The sequence below is a fragment of the Poecile atricapillus genome, chromosome 9 (assembly GCF_030490865.1).
Source record: "Poecile atricapillus isolate bPoeAtr1 chromosome 9, bPoeAtr1.hap1, whole genome shotgun sequence".
NCBI classification, from domain to species: Eukaryota; Metazoa; Chordata; class Aves; order Passeriformes; family Paridae; genus Poecile; species Poecile atricapillus.
This window is the reverse complement of record NC_081257.1, coordinates 9,287,674-9,311,096: the sequence shown is the minus strand read 5'-3', so window position 1 is coordinate 9,311,096 and position 23,423 is coordinate 9,287,674. Positions and strand designations below refer to the sequence as shown.

General features: G+C 42.7%; 1 protein-coding gene across 2 annotated transcripts in view; it reads left to right on the top strand.

The window, feature by feature from the left end:
• Nucleotides 1-1,610: 1,610 nt before the first annotated feature.
• Nucleotides 1,611-23,423, top strand: part of STAB1 (stabilin 1) — a 56,302-nt gene continuing 34,489 nt past the window's right edge. The window contains exons 1-17 of one of the 2 annotated variants that reach the window (XM_058844595.1): nucleotides 1,611-1,684; nucleotides 4,071-4,206; nucleotides 9,678-9,814; nucleotides 11,258-11,373; nucleotides 12,462-12,547; nucleotides 13,583-13,652; nucleotides 14,455-14,550; nucleotides 14,994-15,110; nucleotides 15,846-16,042; nucleotides 16,238-16,371; nucleotides 18,037-18,164; nucleotides 18,376-18,467; nucleotides 19,411-19,533; nucleotides 20,964-21,110; nucleotides 21,691-21,753; nucleotides 22,399-22,512; nucleotides 22,907-22,960. In XM_058844595.1, the coding sequence (XP_058700578.1) occupies nucleotides 1,626-1,684; nucleotides 4,071-4,206; nucleotides 9,678-9,814; nucleotides 11,258-11,373; nucleotides 12,462-12,547; nucleotides 13,583-13,652; nucleotides 14,455-14,550; nucleotides 14,994-15,110; nucleotides 15,846-16,042; nucleotides 16,238-16,371; nucleotides 18,037-18,164; nucleotides 18,376-18,467; nucleotides 19,411-19,533; nucleotides 20,964-21,110; nucleotides 21,691-21,753; nucleotides 22,399-22,512; nucleotides 22,907-22,960 (1,869 nt within the window). In that variant the 5' untranslated portion in view covers nucleotides 1,611-1,625. Of the gene's footprint in view, nucleotides 1,685-2,929; nucleotides 3,013-4,070; nucleotides 4,207-9,677; nucleotides 9,815-11,257; nucleotides 11,374-12,461; nucleotides 12,548-13,582; nucleotides 13,653-14,454; nucleotides 14,551-14,993; nucleotides 15,111-15,845; nucleotides 16,043-16,237; nucleotides 16,372-18,036; nucleotides 18,165-18,375; nucleotides 18,468-19,410; nucleotides 19,534-20,963; nucleotides 21,111-21,690; nucleotides 21,754-22,398; nucleotides 22,513-22,906; nucleotides 22,961-23,423 lie in introns of those variants that run through there. The other variant, XM_058844596.1, reaches the window with a different exon arrangement.

Below are 23,423 nucleotides of genomic sequence, written 5' to 3'. Positions count from 1 at the left end.
AGGTACAAAACTAAAACCAAGAGATGGGAAAATGTTGCTGGTTTTCACTGCAGCAGAGCATGTAAAGGAACTCAGAGTCAAGAGAAAGTGATAGGCCAGAGTTAAAGCATTTATTTACTGACATTGATACTGCCGCCTATAGAAGTTTTGGAATAACAGGATGTGAGCAACTATGACAATTTCTTTCTGAATTGTGCCCAAGCAGCCCTACCTGTCTTCTTGGAATTGGGCTACTGTGTCTGTGTGAGAAAGAAGAGGATAAACAGGCTCCTCCTCTCTGTGCAATCCTTGCAGGTTTTTTTTGTTTTTATGAGCAAACCTTAAAATTCCTGTTCCTTCCAACTTGCCGAGAGGAAAGAAAAACTAGGATTGTGTCTTTGCATCTTCACCAGGACCCTGAGGGTTCAGCTGGCCCTGTTCCTAGACAGAGCACTATTGGCTTGTCTGTTTAATCCTTTTCAGACTCACAGCCTTCTTACACCCTTACAATTCAGAGCAAAGGGACTTAATGTCCTTTCTCAGCTTTACCAGAAGTGCAGAACAAGAGTCCTTTTCTCTTTGTGGATGTAACCAAATGGGCAGTTCCCAGAGAAGCTGTGTTGCAAGGTGGACTGGATGGCAAATCACTTTCCTTGTCTCTGTAGTTTCTAAACAAAAGATTTCAGTAGCAGGAAATTGCCCAATCTGGTCAGAGCTGGTGACCCAGCATTTTAGAACACAATGTGTGGCACAGGCAGAGAGTCTGGGAGGTTTTGTAGCCTCATCCTTTGCCTTTATCCAGTTGGGAATTTGGTGTATTTTCCTGTGCAGGTTGAGTAATTTTTGCCAGCAGCTTCTCAACTTTAAACGTTAATGCGTACATTAAAAAAATGCCAGGTCTTAGATAAGTTGTTTTAGAGGATCCAGCTTGTCATTGATGCATAAAGAAAAAGAGAGGGCATTTTTCCCTGAGGGGGAAAAATCCTGAGCATTCCTGCTGCCAACAGTCTGCTGATGATTGGGGAGACTGAGCCCAAAAGGTAAATTTTAAGTGTTTTGTAGAAGTCATCTCAAAGAAGTCAGGGCCAGAATTTGAAGATGTTACTGAGACCTGTGTCTGTGACTCCTGATAAACGAGCCACCTTCTGTTATGCAGCAAGACACACTTGGCAGATAAGTCAATCTCCATGCTTTCCAAAACAAATAAATGTCCATGTGTGAAACTTCACAGATAAACATACTGGCAGACAATTGACAACTTCTACTGTATGTTTGAAAATTGGATTTGCACAATCCTATTTCAGTCAAACATTGGCAAGGAAGTGAACAAAACCTTCCTATCCTGCCTGCACAGGGCTGTTTGTGTGTTCTGTCATCAGATCTTTATAAGTCTTGCCTAAATTTTTTCTTTTGATGAAGGCTCTCTGGCAGATCTCAGGATCTTGCTTTATGAGATTTTGGGGGTTTGAAATACTTTGTAGGGATAGATGCCTCTGTGCATGAATGGGTCTAATATTGAAATGAGTGGGGGAACTGGGGTTTCTATTTGTTGATAATTTTAAAAAGTATTGGACAAAACACTGGAATCCAAAAATTGATTCAATGCATTTTGCCTCTAAGACATAAAGTTTTTATAACTGTCATCTATGAGAAAATACATTTATCTGCCTAGGAGGAATCCATCTATCGGAAGAGAACAGAAACCGTGAGTGAAGCAGTAATTTGGGTTTGTTTGGCTCATTTTTGCTTCCTGTGCTGTTTCTCTGCTGGTGTTGCCGTCTTTGATGACACTGCCAACTGAGCTGCTGCTGAGAGCACCTTGGCTTCTGAGCACTGAACATTATTAATGGTTCTTGGCCACCTATTAATTTAGAGGTGGTTGGTGTTTCACCTTCTTAATAGTTTCCAGAATCATGAAGATCTAAAGTTGTTGCAAATTTTGGTGTTCCAGGTCCAGCAGCAGTATTCAGCAAAGTTTCCATTCTCTCAGAGCAGCTCATAAGCAGTGGCTGAACCACACACTGCTTATGCTGCTTGATCAGGAAAGCAATGTCTAATGACAGATGACCTTTTGATTTTTCAGTTTATGCTCTTCTGCTGTACAATGGCACTACTCACTGTTTGCACTTTCAGCCTGTGTATTGCTGTTGTATTGCTAGCCTTTAATTGAGGTGAGGTCAGATAAGGAAGCTGGCTGTGAACCTTTTGATGTTACTGTGAATCTGATTTATTTAATTCAGACAGGAATTTCACCAAGCATTTCTGTCCCTTCCTGGTTCCCCCGCAGTAGGTCAGATACAGTAATGATAAGCAGCAGTGGAAAGCCCTGGAATCAGTTTTTGTGTGTCTTTTCTTGTCCTGTACCATTTTCAGTGCTGAGCCATTTAGAAAACTGTCTGAAGACCCATTAAAGAAGCCAATACATCTTCAGTGCCCCACAGCGAGCTATTTTCACCTTAAGAACTTACCAGCTACATGTGGATGCTGGACTTAATCCCTGTGTGATACAGCCAGCTCTTGGAAAACCCATCAACAATCTTCACCATCCTTCTGGGGCAGCATGGAGCCAGAATGAGGAGCAGCCTCATTCTTGTGTTTCCATGGCCAACTCAGGGCCATGACTGCTGGCCAAGGAAACACTGTACAGCTTCCATTCCCTACATGAGTGTCCCCTCTGCCTATTTGTGACTTTTCTATCCCACTAGAGCTGGCTTGAGCCATGATGCCTCTGCCTCTTTTTGAACACTTTTGGGGTACCAAATGGTTTCCAGAGCAGTGTGAGCCCTCTGACCTTGACAGAGTGGCACCAGTTGGGCAGTGACAGTCCCAGGGCTGCAGTTGTCCTGTGGCAGGACAAGTGGGCTGAGCCATCGGGTTGAGCTGTGGGCTGGTGCTGCTCACATGGGTTGCAGTGGATGGTTGTGTGCCTTATCTGCTTCCTGTTAGTGCAGGATATATAGCAGGGCTGGCTGTTCATCATGCTGCCTTTCCCTGTAGGATGAAGGCAGAAGTAAAGCACAGCTAACGGCACCAGTAAGTACAGCGGTTCCTAGACGCCTCATATGTTACTGCATGTGTGTCCTTGGGGTGCAGGGGCAAAAAAGTATTAATGCTCTCATTATTTATGCAAATACAAGAAACCCTGTCCTGGTTTCACTTAGGCACCTTCATGTACTATTAATGACTTAAAAATATGAAGGTGGCTCATTGCTTGGTGAGATTTGTTGCTAACAGAAGCAGTCCTTAGACTGCTCAGGATAGTGGGCTCTTTTGGCAGGGCAGGGAGACAAAGGCCATGGAAAACCTGTCAATAATGTTTTATTTGTAATGTTCAAAAGGAGAATATAAATTGCAAACTGTACCTCAGGTTAGTGTGTATTTTTTTAATCCTATTATGGGACTTTCCTGTTCTGTGGAACTGCTCCTTGGATTCATCAAGCTGTCAGCAGAGTGTTTGGAAAATTATAAATTTTGCCATTGCTACCATAGCATCATCTTTTCTTGCTGAGAAAGTCAACTATTTAAAAAAAAAAATCAAAGCCTGCCCAAAGTGCTTGATTGATTGGTGCAGTGTGCTCCATTCCTGCTCTGAAGCACAGACTGTCACTCCCATTGCTTTGTTCTTGCATACTTTGGGATGGGCAGTGCTCATTTCTACCTTCACTTGGAGGTGTTATGGACATATTCACATCAGTGGTAAAAGGAAGTTAACTTACCCTTCATGAATTTATGGTATTTAAGTTTGCTCATTGGATTTTCTTTCTGTTAAGCATACAGTTAACCTCTTTTCATTCCAATTAGTTGAAAACTAAGGATTTCCTTCCTTCTGTTTTGAACTGATATGTAAGAGGAAATCCGTAGATGTTCCTGTTTTGAGTAAACCTTTTACTAAGGAGTTCTGCTTGTGCATTTAAAAAAAAAGAATGGAAAGAAAAAGGTTACATTGATTCAGAAATAACGCTAGAAGTAGCAGATCCATTTCTGAAGGCTTTGCAGCCAAAAAGCACAGTGCAAAAATGCTCTCTCCCTGTTTACTTTTAACCTCTGGTTTGTCTTGGATCTGATTCTTAGTAGGCGGTGTTATCTTACAGAAATTGCAGCCTCTCTCACCACCCCTTTTGTGTGAAGGGTCCTGCCTGTAAAAGCATGAAAATGCATCCTCCTGGATTGCTGTTTTTCTTCTTAGCAGCATGCTTCACTCCCACAGCTGACTGCCAGAGTCAGAAGGTAAGTCTGTGAGTCTTTGCTTAAATGTTCATTGAACAGTTCTTCATATTTGGATATTAGCATGTTAGGAAATAGTCCTCACACAACTAATTTTTTCATTTACATTTAGTTAGGTGCAGAATAAGATCAGTAAAAACTGTAGAGGCTGTAAGGTATCTTCTTGGTAGTCCAAACTGAAGAAGTAAATATAAGGTTGAAGGGAGCTTCATGAGTTTTAAATCAGATTAAATTTTTGTCTGTGTTCGGTGTTGAACTTGAAAGAAGCAACATCAGAGGGAAATACTCAACATCTTTGTCTTCTGCTAGTTTCAGTAGGTGGGATGGGAACTTTGTGTCCATAAGGACAGATCCATGTTTTCCAGGACAATTTTACTTTAAAAAAATTTTTACAATCTCATCAATTTGTCCTTTTGCAACAGTTTGTTTCAAGTATATTTTCCAAAAGCTCCTCAGTAAAGATTGTTGACTATTTGCCATTTTATTTCAATTTTGTTGATTTTCTCTTGATTCCTTCATCTCTGTTCATGTGTTTAGCAGCAGCATCTAGGAGAATGTGTGATACCTTTGTAGATATGTTCTCTAGACTCCATGGTGCAGCCTGTGGGCTGGAATTCACACTAATCTACATTATATTGTCTTCTGCCATTTTTTTCCTTGTGTCCTGCTGTTGTAGGAATGAACTTGCCTGCTATGCCCAGAGTTGTGGGGGGCATTTGGAAATTCCCTGGGGAAGGGAAACACCCTATGGAGAGTTTTCTTGTCTAGAATGACACAGCAGGGCCTTGTGGGCAGTGGATAGACCTGTGAGTCTTAAGGACTTGATTTAGAAAAAGCCAAAGGACTAGAAAAGTGCTTCAGTGTCAGACCTTTAGGTGGAAGCTTCTGTATAGACTCTTTGATGAAAGGGCCATAAATGAATACTAGGAAGGCTTGTAGGATCATTACAGTGATTTGAGCACAATCATGAAGTGTCTCTAGGGGTGGATTTCATCTGTCTGGGGACGTGTTCCGGGCAGGTGGGTTTCAGGTTGTGTTCAGAGACATGGGCTCGTGTCTCCAGGTGGTGCAAGTGGAAATGTAGGTTTCTCTACTTGGAAGACCCTCTGTTGATCTGTGTAATCACTGAGGAGTCTGGCTTGGCATGAAACAGTTACATTATCAGTTACATTATCAGTTACATTATCAGGTAGTGAGTGAAGTTACAGTAAAGTTAAATGTTTTGAATCACCTCTGGAGCCGTTTATTTAATCCAGGAATAACCCCCTTTTAGAGTTTTTTCCTCAAAAATTCCATCTTTATGGAGAAAGAGAAGAAACATTTGAAAGGTTTTAATAGGAGATAAGGAAAAAATAAAGATCTAGTGAAGCCTTCTCTGACAGTTTAGAAAACCCCTTGGATCTGATTGGAATAAAAGTGCTGTGATTCCACAGGAGGCTTTTCTTGGCTCACAGGGACCATTGAGAGAGAAGAGAGATTGTGTGCTACCTCGTTGTCAGTGATGTTACCTCAATGGCTCAGCTTTAATGGTTCAAACATGACAGTGACTTTGTTAGTCTGATTTATTTATTTTTTATACCTCTTGCTATGGCTGGAGAAGATGCAGCAGATGTGAGAACCATTAAAGCTTCTCTGCTGGGAGAAGGCCAGTCCCAGGCTGTGCTGGAAGAGGAATGGAGGCAGGTGGGAAATGAGAGTGGTCCCAGCAGTTCCCATGTTTCAGTGCTCTGCAGCTGAGATGCTGGGAAACACCCAGGGCAACCCAGTAGCTCTCATGTTATGTGATCTCTGAGCTTGATTGTTCATCCTCAGGCTAGAAAGTGTCTTCCTTGAGCAAGTGTGAAGAGTTTGTGTGTCCAGGAGCTGCTGCTCTGTTCAGCTCAAGTGTTATTGAGAGCTACCTGGGGAGATACATGACTATAATGATTCAAGCATGTGTCTACAGCTCTGTTTTGTAAGGGACAAATGCACTGGAAACTTAGTGATTCATTAGATAATGGCTATTTCCAGAACTGGCTCCCAGGATTGTTGGAGCCGATCACTGACGTCCAAATATGTTTTTCTTTCTTCCTTGAGATTTTTACCATGCAGAAGGATTTGTGTTATGGTTTGAGAGGAAAAGATAAAGAGTGAAAATTAGAGGAATGAAACTAGCCCTTACGAAATACTTCCCAGTTTATTCTTTTGAGTTGGAATACAAGAAATGAACACTTGAGGGACATCTGTTCAGAGAGGAGGGAAGGAAGCACTGCAGCATCCAGAAACTTCAATGTGTCTCAGCGGAGTGCAGAGAGCAGTGGTTGCTCTTGCACCAGCATTTGGGTGCAGGGAGAGAACACAGCACAGTCTGAAAGACAGGCACCCTGATTCTTAACTTCTTTTGGCTACAGCTGGATGTCTTCTGCTTTAAAAACTTCTTTTCATTTTGGAGATATTTGAGAGCATCATTCTTCCTTTCATCTTCCTTTGTACACAAACTGTGACCTAGTCCAGGCTCACAACATCACCTGATCAGAACAGTGACTGTCACCAGGCAGCACTGCTGCATCACAGGTGCAGATATCCCCTCTTGCTGCTTCCTTTCCCGTGGCTTTGCACTTAGAAACAGCAAAGATGAGCCCAAGGGAGCAGTGCATCATTGTTTTCCATGAGGCTGTGCCCCAGGAGCCACTTCTGACTCAAACTTCTGTCTGTCTTTCATCCTCTCCAGAATTGGAGTATCCAGACTGTCGCATTTTTGTCCCTTGATCCCCTCTTCTGCTTTCCTAAGATGCAAAACTCTCCAGAAAATGACTGCTTCATCAGTTCTGTCACTCAAATTAGAAGGGAAATTTTTTTTTTTTTAATACTTTTCCACTCAGCTGTTTTCTTCCTCTTTCCTCCTGCCTGTTGCTGCTGACACAAGCATATTTCCTTATAAAAAGGGGAAGGTCTTACTGGAAAGCTGCCTAAAGCTTATCAAGTGTCCCAGTAGGGTAGGGGGCATTCCACAATAACTGTCTTGTCTTAGAGGTCTGCAAGTAATTAAACATGGCAACAGGGAGGAATGACAGACATCCACTTCTCTCACTCTTCATTTCCATTGAGAAATGGAGCCACATTGATGAAGGAAAGAAAAGGGAAATAGAACAATGTATCAATAATGGTGTCTTTCTCCACCACCATGACAGAGAACAAATTCAATGGCCCAACTATGTCTGATGCCAGAAAGTACAGCTAAAATAGAAGGTTGGAGAATTTTAATTTAGTGTTTTGTGCTCTACTGTTTATTGGGTTTTTTTGATACAGACCGGGTGGCTCAGATACCTGGTAAAGGTTTGTGGCATAATTCTAACTCACAGGAAGGAGCCCACATCTGTATTTCTTGCTCAGGCATCTTCCCATTCCTGTTTCCAAGGCATTATTTCAGGAAAGGCTAATGCTGGGATTTGGTGGAACTAAAAAGACAGGATCTGTGCTGTTCTGTGAGACCCATGTGCTTGGCTTCAACTGTCTCCTTTCAAAAGCCCAGCTTTAATCCGGAATCCTAATTTAAGATCCAATCAGATGACTGGATGGACTTCTTCCCTACCCTATCAATGGCACTGCTGATCTTTAGAGGCAGAGTACTCTGGAGGCAGCACCTTGCTCATTCATCCATATTGTTTGTCTTGTCAGTTTTGCTCCATGAAAAATGGGAAATCTCTGCCAGCTCTGTGTGGGTGGAAGCATAAGGAACAGCAAAGCTGATTTCTGTTCTCCTGGATAATATCAGTAAAGCTGCTGCTCTCAGGAGAGATGGATTTGGTGGATCTCATATTGGTTTTGAGCTCTTTATAATACAAGGGAGTCCTTGACATAAGAGGTTCCTCAGGGATTCTGCTGCCAGGGGAACTGGAGGTTGCTGTATGGTAGGAAAGCCTCAGAAGCACAACTAGAAGTTAATATCCACGGGAAGGGCAACCGCACACATAGAAATAATTTCCCTCACTGGGTGGCATTCTTGTTTGTATGGCTGCAGAAGGTGGATCCATAAATATAAGAAAAACCTCAATGACTCCAGTCAAAGGGAAGGAGTTGGGAAACATTCCAGGGACATGTCCCTGTGGACTTGAGGGTTATCACTCACGAGGTTTTTCTGACAGGGTCTGCTGCCAATCATCTGGGAGGGCCTTCCTGAGCTCTTGATAACTGATGGGAAGCTGTGGGCTTCCTCCCTTGCCTTGAGGCAAATGTATGTATTTGGACTTAAGTTCAGAGGAAGCAAAGCTGAGATTGCTGATGGGAATCCAGAACAAGGAGTTCTGGGGACAGGAGGGCTGCTGCATTAGCAGCATTGTTCAGGATTGGCTTAAAAATTACAGATCAAGGCCTCCTCCCAAAATTTGATCTAATGGTTTTGTTTTTAGAAAATACAGTGCCTGTAGAGGCACAGTGGAGATGAGCTCTATGGGTTTTTTCCAGTCAGTGACCTTCTGGGGCATACACAGCTCAGGCCTCCCAGCTTTTCTCTGACATCAGCAGTGACAAATAATGTCTTTTTTCACAATTACCTATGAGGTTTCCATGCAGTTACTTTTTTCCAGGAGTTTAGAAATTCAAGGAAACGCTTTTGGAGCAAAGTCACAAGTTTTAATGACAGGTTGGCATGTGATGATGATCATTCACCCTGAGGCTCTACTTTGTCATTTGTGTTTCACTTGGGAAGAAAGGTTGTGCAGAGGTGCAGGAAAGCCTTGTGAGGAAAACCAAGCCCCTAAAGTCATTCTGGTTGGGTGGAAGGACTTAGCTGATTTATTCACCAGCCATGTGATAGATCCAAGTGTCCTACCTGATCTTCATGCCAATGTTTATGGTGTCCTTCTCACCTGGGGTCAAAGTGTCGAGATGTTCAGAGAGGTGCAGAACACTTTTCCTTTTCACCCACCTCCCTGTACTCCTCATAGACAACTGCCATGAGAAATTTCTGTGAGCAGCTCCTGGCTCTGGGAAATAGACTGAACTAACAATGTCAGCTCTGCAGACCCATGGAACAGTAACAAACTGGATTTTATCAGTGGCATGGAAAAGATAAATGCTGTATTGTCTTTTAATTCTGTGTCATCTGGCAAGAGTTATTAATTTAGGGCTTGTCCTCACACACCACTACCACGTGTTTATAAAAGTTCAGCTGAAATTAGCAGTGCAGAGTTGTGATTATTTTAGAAATGGTTAGAATTTTTGCTGTGGGTCTTAGGGTCAAAGACAAGATAGCTATGATCTGCCCTGTTGATCCTAGCTGAGATCCAGGTGGATCCAAGCATGAAGCAGCATGGCAGAGGAGTTTAGTCCATGGGAGTGTGTGGTACTTCCCAGCAGCTGCACTGGCCACTGCCCTCCCCAGTGATATTTAACAAATGGTGCAACTTGATAAAGATATTAGAAGGTTGGCAAGATAATTGCCTAGGATAACAATTTAATCTGGGGCTATTTCCATTCTGTTTTTTCTTTTTAAGTTAAAATCCAAGCGATGCAATGTCAAGACAATGTTCACCTTGACTACAACATGTACTTCTTGTGCTGCAGTGCCTAAAATGTTGTGTCCAAGAGGCTGGTTAAAGGCCAGCCAAAGATCAGGGATGAGGGACTGCAGGTAAGGCCTATTTCCTGACTGTGTTATGCTTTGAGTGCAGCCCTTCTATGCTGGGAACTTCAGGGGAACACACACGTGGTTTTGGGCTGTAAAGGTCCACAGAGTTTTGTTTTCAGATGGGTTTATGGCCCCTATTATTGGTGCTTTTGTCTCCTTGCAAATCCCACAGACTTTTTGCTGGGCAGGTCCTATATATACAGAACAAATTAAGTGATAATAACCTCTTAACTTGCCCTAAGCAACCTGAGTTTGCTAATCCTGCTGTAGCAATTTAACAGAGATCTGTCTAACATAGAAACCTGTGTCAGACCCAGAATTCCTTAGTGGCTTATTAGGAAAATAATATAATGATAGTTCCCTTTGTATATCCTCCCAGTTTCCAGCAATAATCCTCTGAACTTTTAACCTTCCTAGTTCACTTTATGACAATTGCTTTTTCATATGGTCCTTGCTCATACTCTGTTGAGCTTGGCTGGTAGGAAAAGGATGAAGGAAAACTGAATTTACTAGGAGGCTTTTGTAAAATGAAACACTATGGATTATTGTTTGTGTATGTATTCAGTAGTGAATGTTAACTGTTAATATATAGCTCCATTGTCTGCTCTTTCTCTGATTCCCTCAAAATACTTTAAAAATAGCGGTGGCAGTTTTGCAGTTTACAGCAGTTTTTGCACACACACAGGAGTCAGATGGAAGCCAAAGCAGCAATGCTATTGAGACAATTTCCAAGTTCCTTTTGGGAAGGATGTGGTGCCAAAAATAAAATGAAGTGTAAGAATAATGTGAGTCTATGCAGCTTTTCTGAGTGTTATCTACTCTTGTGGTGGTTGTTGGACAGACACAAGAATAATTTTGTACTGTGTACGTGCAGAACAAGAGGCACTGCCACCAAGGACTCATCCTGTGTGTAAAGGAGAGGGATGATGGGTTGACAAAAATATGCTTCTTTGAGGGATTTAAGGCATTTTTCCAAGATTTGATAGAGAACCTGTGAATATTATGGCTATTAAATCCAAATTTACAGCATTTTGATCTGGAATCTTTAGTAAAAGACAGACAGGGATGAGTCCTGGAAGGAGATTTTGTTCCTTCAAATTAATTTTAGATATGATGTCAAATGCTGAGTCACCCTGGAAATCCTAACTTTGTTTCTGTGCTGTTTAACCCTTCAGCACCCAAGGTTTCCATCCTGATTCAAGATCCTGTCTCATGCCCAGTCGCTGAGAGGTTTCTTCTAACCGATCTTTGAGGCTCAAATAAATGGGCCTCTTTAGAGAAGACATAGCTGGAGTGAAACCTCTTGTGTGTGTGCATGGGATAGGGAATGAGGGCCCTTCCTTCCCTTCAGAGCTCAGGGCACTGCAGTGTGATTGCCTAGAAACCCTCCAGCAGGCCTGTGCTGGGTTTGTGGTATAATCATAATCTTGGATTATTCTTTTTAAGATACTCTGTCAAGTTAGGAGAAAACACCCTTACCCTGCCAGGGTGCCATCACCTGTGTAAGAAGGAAATTGAAGAGAAAAAGTGCTGTCCAGGATTCTGGGGTACAGAGTGCTACGGTAAGTTTTGGGGTTTTTTACAACAACCTCCAGCTGTTGAACAGGTCAAACCAGTTTTAATAGGAGGCATTAAATATATATTGAGGTGATTAATTTTCTTTATTCCTTGAACATTCACACGGTCTCCATTATCTGTCTGGGAGCATATCTCTCTGTTCAGCACATAATCTCTTTGCTCCAGATGAGTTGAATCCCCTTACATTTAACACATAACATAACCTCCTGTGGTGGAACTTCCTTTTGTCTCTTCTATAAAAATAAACTTTTGGAAAGGGATGTTTTTGTTCCTCTTTACAAAAGTTTCCAAAGGAAGAGGAAGATCTTTCTGATATCCCTCTTGTCTGCAGCGCGTGTGCCACGTGCTGCTCTATAGTCTGCAGTTAGTCAGCTGTTCAGACACAGAAAATACTTAGCAATTCCAACCCAAGGTGAAAATAACCCTCCCAGAACTCCCACTCAGATTTATGCCAAGTAATGAGAATTTATTTTGTCTTGCCTCCAAAATCCAAAAGCAAGAACCTATAAGCTGAACATTTGTCACATTTGACTGATGGAATATGGAAAGACCCCCACCAGTTCTGCAAAAAATGGGAGACTGAGAGTGCTTGAGCCTGTTCTCATTCTGGCTTTGAACAAGCCACTATTTTCATCAGAGAAATCACAGATTTCAGAATTATCAAAAATAGTCCTCAGAATTTGGAGGTGCCCCACTCTAAAGATGTGGGGACCCTGTTTTTCTGAGCACACTTCTAGCTCTTCATGAAGTCAAGGGGAGCTGAAAATGCTCAGTGTCTTTGCAAAGCAGGCTCCTGTCTGTTCATGGTTCCAGAACTGCCCTCACCTCTCAGTGCTGCTGACAGCAGTGGCCCAACCATAAAACAATGTTGCAGTGCTTTTGTTGAAATTGAGTTATAGCTTTTTGGAACTTTTCCTTAGGCCTTTCACCTCTGGGCCAGTATTAGGCATGCTGGATAATTTGCTGGTAAAGAGGCCTTTGTTTTGTACAGCTTGAATACCTGGGGCAGGAGGAGATGGAAGGGTGCTGGTTGTTCAATTTAGTCTCATCTGTCCTGTTTCTTACCTGCTAGAGTGTCCAGGTGGCTCTGAAAATCCCTGCAATGGCCATGGGACATGCTTGGATGGTATGCAGCAAAACGGGACCTGCATCTGCAAGGTCAGTGCATGATTTACTCTAAGGGTGATGAACTTTGTCAGAGGGAGTTGTCTGTGTGCTGTCTGTGCAGGTGCTCTGGGTGGAGGCTGCCCTTCTGCCTGGGAGGCCATTTGCAGCTCCTCTCATCCCAGCATCAGTGTCTGTGGTTTTCCTGCAGCACTGGCACTGTCAGCAGTAGCACTAAAACACTATTGGTGATGGTGTGGAGTTGGGAAGAATCTCAAGGGTGAAATAAGGAAAAAATTGCAATAATTTAACCCCTGATCAGTTGAAATAATTGTGTCTGTCTGTGGCTGCAAGAAGCCCTGAGACACTTGGCTTTAATGAGCTGTGCCCAGCTCATTAGTAGGCAGAGGCTCCCTCGCAGGAAAAGAAGGAGAGATGAGAATTTAGGGCAGATTTTTTTTTTTCTGTTTTTTTACCACTCCAGAATTAGTACAAGCAAAGTATAAACAATTCCTGCACATTTAAATTGAATAGACGAGTGTTTCTAAAATGGATAGGGTGATGATTCAGTGTCAGACTTTAAGCTTTCCTTGATGAACTGTATATTTTTACAGCATCCTTAATTAACAGCTTAAATCCTACCTCTTGGACTTGTCTTTGAGAAAAGTTGATTTTGGATTCAACTCAAAGACACCTTATATCAACTACAATGTATGCTGAAGGTCCCTGAGCCCTGTAAAATCAATGTAAAAAGTCCCACTGATATTAATGAATTCCAGATTCCTTTTTCAGAGAGATATCAGGAGCCAGCTGGAGCATTCCCGTCTGTCTCCAATTAGGACATTATTTCCTCAGTGCCCACCAGTTTCCTGGCATTTGCATGCCCTCTGTGTTTCAGCTTACACTGGGCTCTCCTTTGCCATGGGGGCTGGTTAGCATTGGAGCACTGAACAGATCAGTTTTCTTCACTGTGTTGCTTCAGGTGTCACAGAAAATCAAAAATGGGGAGAGACTTTAAACTATAATGATGTGTGAAGCAATAGAGTGATACAGAAAAATAATATCTGGCATATCTCGGGGCCCTTCTAGGAGCAATACAGTGGGTTTGGCTGCCAGAATTGCCGGGATGAAAATCGTTTTGGCCCAGACTGTCAGTCAGGTAAGAACAAGTCATTCAAGTGAAACCTCCACAAAAATAACTGAAAACAAGGAAGGAGGAGGAAGAGGTTGAGTGAGGAAGGTGCTGGAGAGGGGGGAAAGTGGTAGAGAGCTGGCAGTGTTCAATAGCAGGTGTCTGGGCATTTTGTCTTTGTGCCCTTCTGCACTATCCCATTAAATAAATGATTCTCAGTCTCTCACTCAAGCAGTTCATTTTTCCTGTTGTAACTCTCACTCTCCCTACCAGGTCTATCCCACTTTCCTCTCTCTTTCTAGCCAGGTCATTGCATACATCCCTGAGACCACCCACACTCACTTCCCAACTGTTTTTCTGGCTCCTATAACAGCTCCACTTGTCTCTCAGCTTCTCCCTTGCTGCCCTCTATAAAAACATGATTACACACTGTGCTGCCTCTCATGTATGGCATTTTGGGAAGTGAATTATGGGCAGTGCAGCTTGGCTGTTAGAGGAGCCCTTTTTGTCTAGCTCATGTTTCCTTGTGTCCACACAGGTGAGATTGGTGTGATCTTGGTGGTTGTGCTCATGTGTTAAAACACACTCCTGAAAAGCTGGTCTAGGTCTTGCATTCAGAGCTGCTCTTACCTCGTCTTCTTCAGTGCAGGGCACACAATTTACCCTCTCAAAACTCTGACTGGCATGGCCAACTTTTAAAAGGAGCTAGTGGATTATTGGTGGGAAATCAGGATGCCAAGTCCCAGGGCAGCTGGCCAGTGTGTTCCTGGAGCCCTGTGCTTTGCCTGGCAGCCAAAGGGCTGAAGCTTTGTCTGGACTTCCCTTGCAGAGTGTGACTGTGTGCACGGGGAATGCAGCAGTGGCGTCGCTGGGAATGGGAGCTGCACGTGCTATGGAGGCTACACAGGCCCCAGGTGTGACCAAGGTAAACACACTGGTAGCTGCAGGGGGGCTGGGAGAGCAGATCTATGATACAGGCTTGGGTGTCCCTGAAGGGGCACGGAGGCACTGAATAGGTTGGGAATGTAGAGGAAAGGTGATTTGAGCACTGGAGATTGAGATAGAGGGAAGAGCTGGGGTCTATTCCCCACTTTGTGACAGGGGTTAAGATGTACCATCATCTGTATGCCTCTGTTCTTTCTCTGGACACCAGCCAGATCCCTTCTCTCAGCCTTGGGGGAACTGACTACGTAGGCTGCCAGGAACTTAGAGCTGCCTGCACTGCTCCTACCCTCTGGCTTTTGTGCCAGTTTGGGGTCCTCAGAAAACACATTTGCCTTCATTTCCAGATATTCTGTGAGGTGAATTATATCTTCTACCAGTGCCCTACATGCTCAAAGGGAAACTGTCTTTGCTGTGTGATTGCAGAGCTCCCCCTTTGCAAAGGTGTGACGTGTGAGGACAACAGCAAGTGTGTGGTGAGGAATGGGACAGCCGTGTGTGACTGCAAGCCAGGCTACAGAAAAGTGGGCAGCACTTGCCAAGGTGAGAAAGTTCTCTGTGACCCTAAATAGTCCTGTTTGGAAAAAATCCTATCACAGTGGTATCTGCAGAGGAGTTTGATTACTGTGAACACAATGGCTACTTCACTGCAGAGATTTAAAACTCATTTTTTCAGGAATACCTGTAAGATAAAGGACTAAGCTTTTGACTCTCCTGTCACTTGGTCAGAAAAGCAAGAAGTGAATTAGAGTTGCAGGTTCCACCCAGCACTCACAATTATATGCTAAATAGTGACAGCAGGATGCTGGTGAGTCTGAACCAGTTTAAATAATAAGGTGTGGAGTCCAAGGAGTTCTTCACTGATTTAAAATTTAAGTTTGTGAATTGGTTTCCTTAAAAGAAAGTTAATGAGATGCATGGGATCAGCTAGCAATGGATAGCTGTTTTCACTGACTCTTTACAGGTTTTGCTGACCAAATTGCAGTTTCATGTGTCCTCAATCCAATTTCATGTATGTTCAATCCAAGCATCCTCTGTCACTCACACTTCTGTTGCTGAAGTAACATGGAAAATGTGTCATCCAAATTCCTCAGAATAAAACCCCCCAAACATCTGCTGTCTGGAATGATTTCATTTCCCTGTGAAATTTCAGAAGTTAAATAATACAAATTCCTTATCCTCCATTCTTTCCATGCCTTGCAGTGTGCTGTGCTGCATCAAATGCTCTTTTGAAAACAGAAGCTTGGTTCTACTCACCTCTAATCTCTTTAATTGCAGCTCAAGATCCTTGTTCTCCTTCTCCATGTTCCTTCTTTGCTGAATGTAAAGTTCTTGGACCACGTACATATGAATGTACCTGCAAAGAAGGATTCCAAGGAGATGGAAAGATTTGCCAGCCCATTGACCCTTGTGTTGACAACAATGGAGGCTGCCCAGAAAACTCTACAATTTGTCTTCGCAGACGTCTAGGAGAGGTAAGGGCAATAACAAGGTCTGAAACATGGCCAGGGGAAAGTTCTTCACATGAGCTGATGAACGTCTTGGTCAGATCTGCTCTTCTCACCTCAGATTTTGCAAAGGGAAACCAGACAGCTCTTTTGCAGGATAACTCACAGGGTAAAAGATGGTGAATGTATGATGACTATGATCACTGTGTTGCCTTCCCTTAGGCAATTTGTATTTGCAAGCCTGGGATGAGTAGGAGAACTCCTTCATCTGAGTGTCTGGCATTTCCCAGCGATTGCCGGCAGTATCATTGCGACGTGACTGCCACGTGTGAAATGAACTCTCAGGGCAGTCCTAGGTAAGCCTGTTTAAAAACTGCAAATAAAGAAGCTTATTCTGCAGCTAGAATGGAAACTTGGTTTGAATGAGCTGAATTTTGAGGAAACTGAGGGTGATCTCAGGAGTACAGGCCAGAGTCGCACTTTGAGAAGAACCTGTTTGTAACAAACCTATTGAAAGTATAGTTTTATATCAGTCATTGTAAATAATTGCACATGGGTCACAAAATACTTTAAGTCAGTCTTCTGTGATGTGAGCTGGAGGTGTAGCTCCCCTACTGCCAAGCTAGTGGTGGTAGAAGTTAATAATCAATCGTTAAAAAGATGTGCAGCTTGTTTGCTCACATTTGTGCACATTTGTTTCTGAGGAATACGACTTTGTCAGGCCTGTAAGCAATAAGTAAATTAGAGTTGCAGAGTGACAGAGAAGGGGGAAGTTGAGTGAATAAACACCAGACCTCACTTTGGAGTAAAACACCTGCAAGTTTATAGCCCTTAGATGAGAAATACGACTGAATAGAGGATCATTTTTGCATAATGGCCTCTCAAACACCAGAGAAAGATTCACCAAGAATTTTAGGTGTTTTCAAGAAAAGGTGGAGCTTCTCTGAGACACTGAAGAAGGAAAGAGCAATCCCATCTCCTTGGTCCTTCCTTCTCCAGTGCTGCTAAAACTATTAGCATCCACTTGCTCATTGTGTGCTCCAGGGCAAGGCTGAAACACAGTGGCTTCCCTTTCTGAAGATCTGTTAGCACAGTGCAGGACACAGTGTTCAGTGCAGTCCCTGCCTTACAGATCTGTTCCCCAGCAGCTGGCACTGAGCCCTCTGAGGCTGGAGTGAGGTCAAATTCCTCCCCTGTGTCACATGTCTTTGCATGGCTGAAACAGAAAGAGCAGAGCTGATACTTGGACAAAGCCCAAACGGGAAAAAACATCTTTGGTAGTCTCTGAGTGATGGCTACAAATCCGTGTGAATCAGGACAGAGATTTTCACATGTAGATAAGCTTTTCTGGAAAAGTCATTAACCTGTCTGGGCCCCTCAGTGAGTTCCAGATGAACACATCAGCAGCTATCTGATGTGCTTGGGCTGGCTTCTCACTGAAGCCAAGGGGTCACAGAGGAGCTGTTGGATAGATTGTCACTTAGCCTGTGGGTTTTAGGCATTACCTCAGATTTTCAGATGCTGAAATTACTACTAACTAGAAAGGTTAGATATATAATTGTCAATTGTCAATAATCATATTGCAGCAATTTGTACCCTGAACTCTAGAGCAGACAATCCTTGTGTTGCTTGTATCTAAGAAAGCATCTCCATTCTCTTTGGGGAGATACAAATTGGATTGCCTGGCAGAAATGTGCATCTTTTATTTCCTATCAAACAGTTTTGGCAGAAGTTACTCAGCCCTTACCTGCATCCCTTGAACATCAAGAGTTCAAGGCTAGGTTGGGTGGGGCCCGGAGCAACCTGGTCTAGTGGAAGATGTCCCTGCCCATGGAAAGGGGTGTTTGAACTAAGTGATCTTTAAGGTTCCTTCCAGCCCAAACCATTCTATGGTTCTAAGATCTTGGAGATGAGATTGGTCTTTCAAGTGTAGATACTGACATGTTGTTCTACTTGACAATAGTTGAATGTGTTGCAAACTGGTTTATAATGGTTTGTTATGTTTCATCCCTGTCTCATAGCTGTGTGTGTAAAGAAGGGGAGATTGGAGATGGGAGAAGTTGCTATAAAGATCTCTTGGGTGAGATAAATCAGCATAATTTGCGAGGAAGGTTTGCTAGGAAGCTAAACGTCGCCAAGAAAATGTTTGGTAAATGCTTTTTTATTTTGCTTGGGGGATGGAGCAAGCTTGGGACAGGGTAGCAGTGCCAAACTCCCTCTGCTTCCTTGTAAATGAATATTTGTTGCTTGCACCAGGCTGACAATGTGTAGATTGAGTTGTGCTGTTACCAAGAGGAATATTCATTGCTGTGGCTAAACATTCGCTGCCTAACTACTTCACACTACCCCTCTTTTTACAGTTTCTGGGTGCTCAACATTGCTGACTAAATATGGGCCCTTCACAGTCTTTGTACCATCCCTTCTTCCCATTCTTGACAGAATGGAATTCAATGTAAGTTTTCTTGGTTTTAGCAAATTTTTGTCTTAAGGTTCTTTCCTGCTTGAGCTCTGCAGCCTGTAAAAACTGATTGACACAAGAGAGGAACTTCGGCATGCCCTATTTATAGAAATCATCTCTTGGGAATACTTTTCACTGGTTAAGTTGCAGTCTTATAGAGGATGTTACATCCCTCACATTATTTTAAAAACCTCTGTTTCTTTCTTCAATAATGGCAGAGGGGTTTTTTTTTGTTTTTAATGTCAGGAAGTGTAAGACTTTCTGGCCATTCTTCTTGCAAAGCTCAAACCTCTTATGTAAGACTATTCTTAAAACTTTTAAGTGACTTTTTACTACCTGAGGGTGTGATTTTCAAAAGGGGCCAAGTATTACACTAAAATATTGGAATTTTGACCTATGGTCAAAAATACTAACTTCTGGATCCATAGAAAATATATAGAGAGGCCCCCAAGCTGCCTAGTCTATCTGTTTCCCCAAGGATCAGTTCTACCTAAATCAGTATTGACAGAAGATTGTTCTAAAAAGCATCAATGATGGTAAACCCAGAGAAGAAAGAAAGAAACTAAATGTAATTTCAGCGGATTAGACCACCTACATGGTCCAGCATAGGCAAAATTGCATTTGGGGAACTTCAGCAAATTTTATAATCTGGAGCATGCAAGGATAATTTTTAATTTGTCCAAGTCCAATCAGTTTTTGTCTAGGGGATTCCTTTAATGTCCCCTGCAGTAACTAATCAGTTTCCCTCTTGAATGTGTACGCGAACAGAAGAGTTTTGCCAGAGTGTTTGTTACTCCAGTGAATCAAAATTAAGAGGAAAGCTCAGTCTTGTATGCTAGGAATTTCTGTGTGTGTGTTAGCTGGGAGAAAGGTGGTAAATGACATTTTTGAAAGAACATGTTATTTTTATTTTTTATGTGGGCTTTCCTTCCCAAAGGACAGCACTGCTGAGCAGTTGTGCAGAATGCACATTGTTCCTGGGCTGCACATGATAGAAGACATGATAAAAGCCAAGAATGTGTGGACCTTGTCAGGACATCAGCTGACATTTTCCAGCCAGGTAAGGAATCTCCTGAAGGCCTGGGGCACTGTTTTCACATAGGACACGCTGGAGCTTGAGCATGGTTTCCTTGATGGGCTTTCTTTACCAGAAAACCTTTTTCTATGATCAAAACAAGAAGCTTCTTTGTGCAGTCTAAAGCAAGGTGATTTAAGACCAGACACCCCAAGCAACCACATCTCCTGTCTCACAGATAACCAAGAATCTGAATTGTGAATGGTGTTTCCATGCTCTCTATAGGAGCTGTGTTCTGGAGAAGAGAGCTTTTTCCTATACCTCAGCAGCTACAATATCCACGTGGCTGACATGGAAGAGGCAACAAAGTCTCCCTTCAGAATGAATGCTCCCTTGGAGTTTGTGTGCTTTAATACAGTGACAAGCTGAACATTTCTTCTTCTAGTTTCCCTTTTCCCCTCTTTCTATTTTATTTTCCTTAGTCCTCCTAGCAAAGAAGTTTTCATTGTTGTGTTCTGATATGGAAGGCTCCTTTTTTTCCTTTTCCAATTGACTCACATTTTCCGGTACCCACTGCTCTCTCTCTCTCTCCATCCTGCACCTTTCCTGCAGGCAAGCTCACAGGTGGCCAAGGGGGAGAGCCCTGTGTTTCCTCTCTGAGGATCCAGCCTTGGCCTTGAGGTCTAGGTCATAATACATCAAAAGGACAAAGCACTACTGGGAGCAGGGGAATCTGAACTGAGTGTGTCAATGCTCCTTTTAAAATTCTTTTCTGTTTGTTTACTCAGGAGCTTTTTGTGATCTGGCAAGTCTGCACTCCCCTTCCTTTGTTTCAGAGTCCTCAGTGATGTGAACTGACATTTAGGGCAGGGAGGACCAAATCAAAATGCACATGGCAAAAAGAAAAACACAGGAAACTGTGCTTCTCTGAACTTGAGCCATGGCTGCAGCACCAAGACTTGGATGCTTAGTTTGTAGGTTAACCTTGGGACACCCTCACACACCAGGTTTCAGTGCATGGAGCCATACAAAGTGGAAGAGCCAGACAAGTGCCTTGTAATTCAGTGAGCCTGGCTGCTCTGGCTCTGTTTTGAAATTCCTTGTAGGCTTAATAAGTCAATAAAAGCTGCAGTCAAAGCTGTAGTTCCAGGATTGCCTCCAAATCAGCTATGTGGTCAGGGCATCCTTTTGTGATCCAGAGCTGTGATCAAGCATCGCTCAGACTTAAATCTGGAGCAGGGTGTCCCAGGTGAGGTAGTTTTTATTAAAAGTACCATTCAGGATCAAAATATCACCCAAACTCAAGTAGGGTGAGATGCTTGTCTTACACCCAGGCCATCCCTTACATTTACTTTTTCAAGAGTAACTCTGGCTGCGCCTTCCCCTTGCTGACCCATAAGGACTGATTTATAGCTGTATCATGGTAACACACATGTACCACAAGGAAATAACCTTTTCTTATTATTATTACCCAGACATACATCAAATCTTTCCGGTATCAAGACCTGCCAGGGGAACTGTACAACATCTTGCAATCAAACCTCCCATCAGCCAATGGCATCATACATATTGTCAACAGCCTCAGGAAAAAAACCAGCCATGACAACCTCAGAAACCCACAGGTACAGAGGCATTCATATTTCTTCTCTTTTGTGGGACCGCAGAATAAACATTTTTAAGAAAAGAAATTTTCATAATTAATCTTCCAAATCAGTGAGGCTATTTTTAAAAGGGAAAAGGCTATTTATTTTGTTTTCAGCTCTGATAAGGCCTGCTAGGTGTTATTAAAATACCTTTAAAAGTAGCTAATAGTATTGTATAAGCCAGATAAAAATTTTGCAATGATGCTTTTACAGTGCTTGGATGAAAAGAGAATTCTACTTTCATGAATAAAAGCATAGCAAATGAGCTCTTCTTCAGCTGTATCTTACAGAATATGTATCTTACAGGACAAGTATTGAAAAGCATTTTTCACATAAAAATCAAATTAAGATCTTCTTTAATTGGTCTGTAATGCATTTTGAAATTATAATCAAAAAGTCATCTGTGTGTTAAATGATTTAATCATTAGATTGTGCCCATCTCTTTGAGGATGATGGTCTCCTGTAGATCTTTACATGCAAACCACAAGCTGGGCATTCCATATGTCCTCAGACCTGGCTTCAGCCCCAGCCATGTTTTCCTCTTTGTAACTTCTTGCAGAAAACCATTGGTGAGATCATTGCTTCAATGGAGATCTTCAGTAGATTTGAAACTATACTGGAGGTAAGCATGTTTGTGTCTGCCCAGGAAGCTGTGGTATTGCTACTGTTCAAAGCCTGCTGTTGATTTGGGGAGAATTTTGAATAGCATTTAAATACATCTCAGTGGTTTGGCTTTCTTTCTGGATGTTTTATTCTGTGGGGTATTTTTGGTTTTTTGGGTTTTTTTTAAATTTATTTTCTTACTTTACCTAAGCAAATCAATGGAAAAGATTGGAGTTTTCACATCTGTAGGGGATCTGGCACAAATAGCGAGGGTACATGCCTCTTTCCCATCTTCCTCCCCACATCTCCTTCCCCTTGTCCCTGGAGAGTTGTTCTCCAAAGCATGCTTAGTTCTTGACCACAGACGAGCCTCTGTGTGTGTACTTGTGTGTTTAAAGCATGCAGGGAGCATTAGCCAGGGACTCCCTTGTTCATGTTTGCTGCATTCCCACCAGTGACTTCATTGTCCCAGCTGTGGTTTTGTGGCACTTACACTTCTGTTGTATCACACACCTGTCCCTGGTGTCCAGCTGCCTCCTGCACATTTTGCTTTACAAGGGCTCTGCCTTTAGTGAGCTGTTTAATATTTCCTCTCACTTCCTGCTGGACCCTCCCTCAGTAACCCATGTTAGATCCATGATGAAATCTTCTGTTGTTTTTGCAGAACTGTGGCCTGCCTGCAGTACTGGATGGACCAGGCCCCTTCACTGTGTTTGTACCCAGCAATGATGCTGTGGATAAGCTGAGAGATGGAAGGCTTATTTATCTTTTCACAGAGGTGAGAGCCCATAGTACTGTCAGACATCCTGAGCTGGCTGAGTTGCACTGGGCTGTGCTGGAAGGACTTTGTGCAATGGAACTGGTCATTGCTGGAAGTTATTTTCCCTCGGGGTGGCTAAACCATTTCTTCTGTAAGGCTCTAGGACAGAAGTGGGTGCTGATAGAACTTGCAGTGAGAAATATGGTCAGCCAGATTGCTTAAATCTGGTGTTTGGCTTTGATTCCTCACCCCAGCTTTGGGCAGGGGAAAATGAAGGAACTTATTCACTAAATTAATTCACTGCTATAGGCATTGGCATTGTCAATCACTGATTAGAAGAAAATGTAGTTGCCTCCTCTTACTCCTGAGCTTTGAAGGGGTATCTAATTCTCATGTTCTTTCCTTTCCTTAGGGCATAAATAAGCTTCAGGAACTGGTGAAACATCACATCTATACTTCAGCAGCGGTAAGGCAGGCAGCTCTAACCCCAGACCTCCTTCAGACCAACTCAGCCCTTCTGTCTGGCATAGAGGTCACAGTGCTGATGACTTCAGTTGCTGCTCCTTGGACTTCCCTTGGAGCAGCAGAGGTGTTACTTAGGATCTGATGAGGCAAAATGTTTGCCATGAACAGAGCTACTAAAAGGGACAGCTGTGCTCTCCATCAAGAAGCACTGAGTTTTCTGGAGTTTTAGTGCTCCCTATTTGGATGGCCTTTACAATGAAAATATTGTCCAGCACAGTTTGCTGTAGGACACAGAAATAACAATTGTCCTGGTTCTCAGAACTCTCAAATCATTAGGTTTCTGACTACAGAAGCTGCAGTTTACATTTTTTTTCTGCCTTTAAGTTTATTTTTTTCAGTCAAAATATGTTCTCTGTTATACTTCTGGCTGAACTTTCACTGTTTATTGAATATGTCCTAGAAAA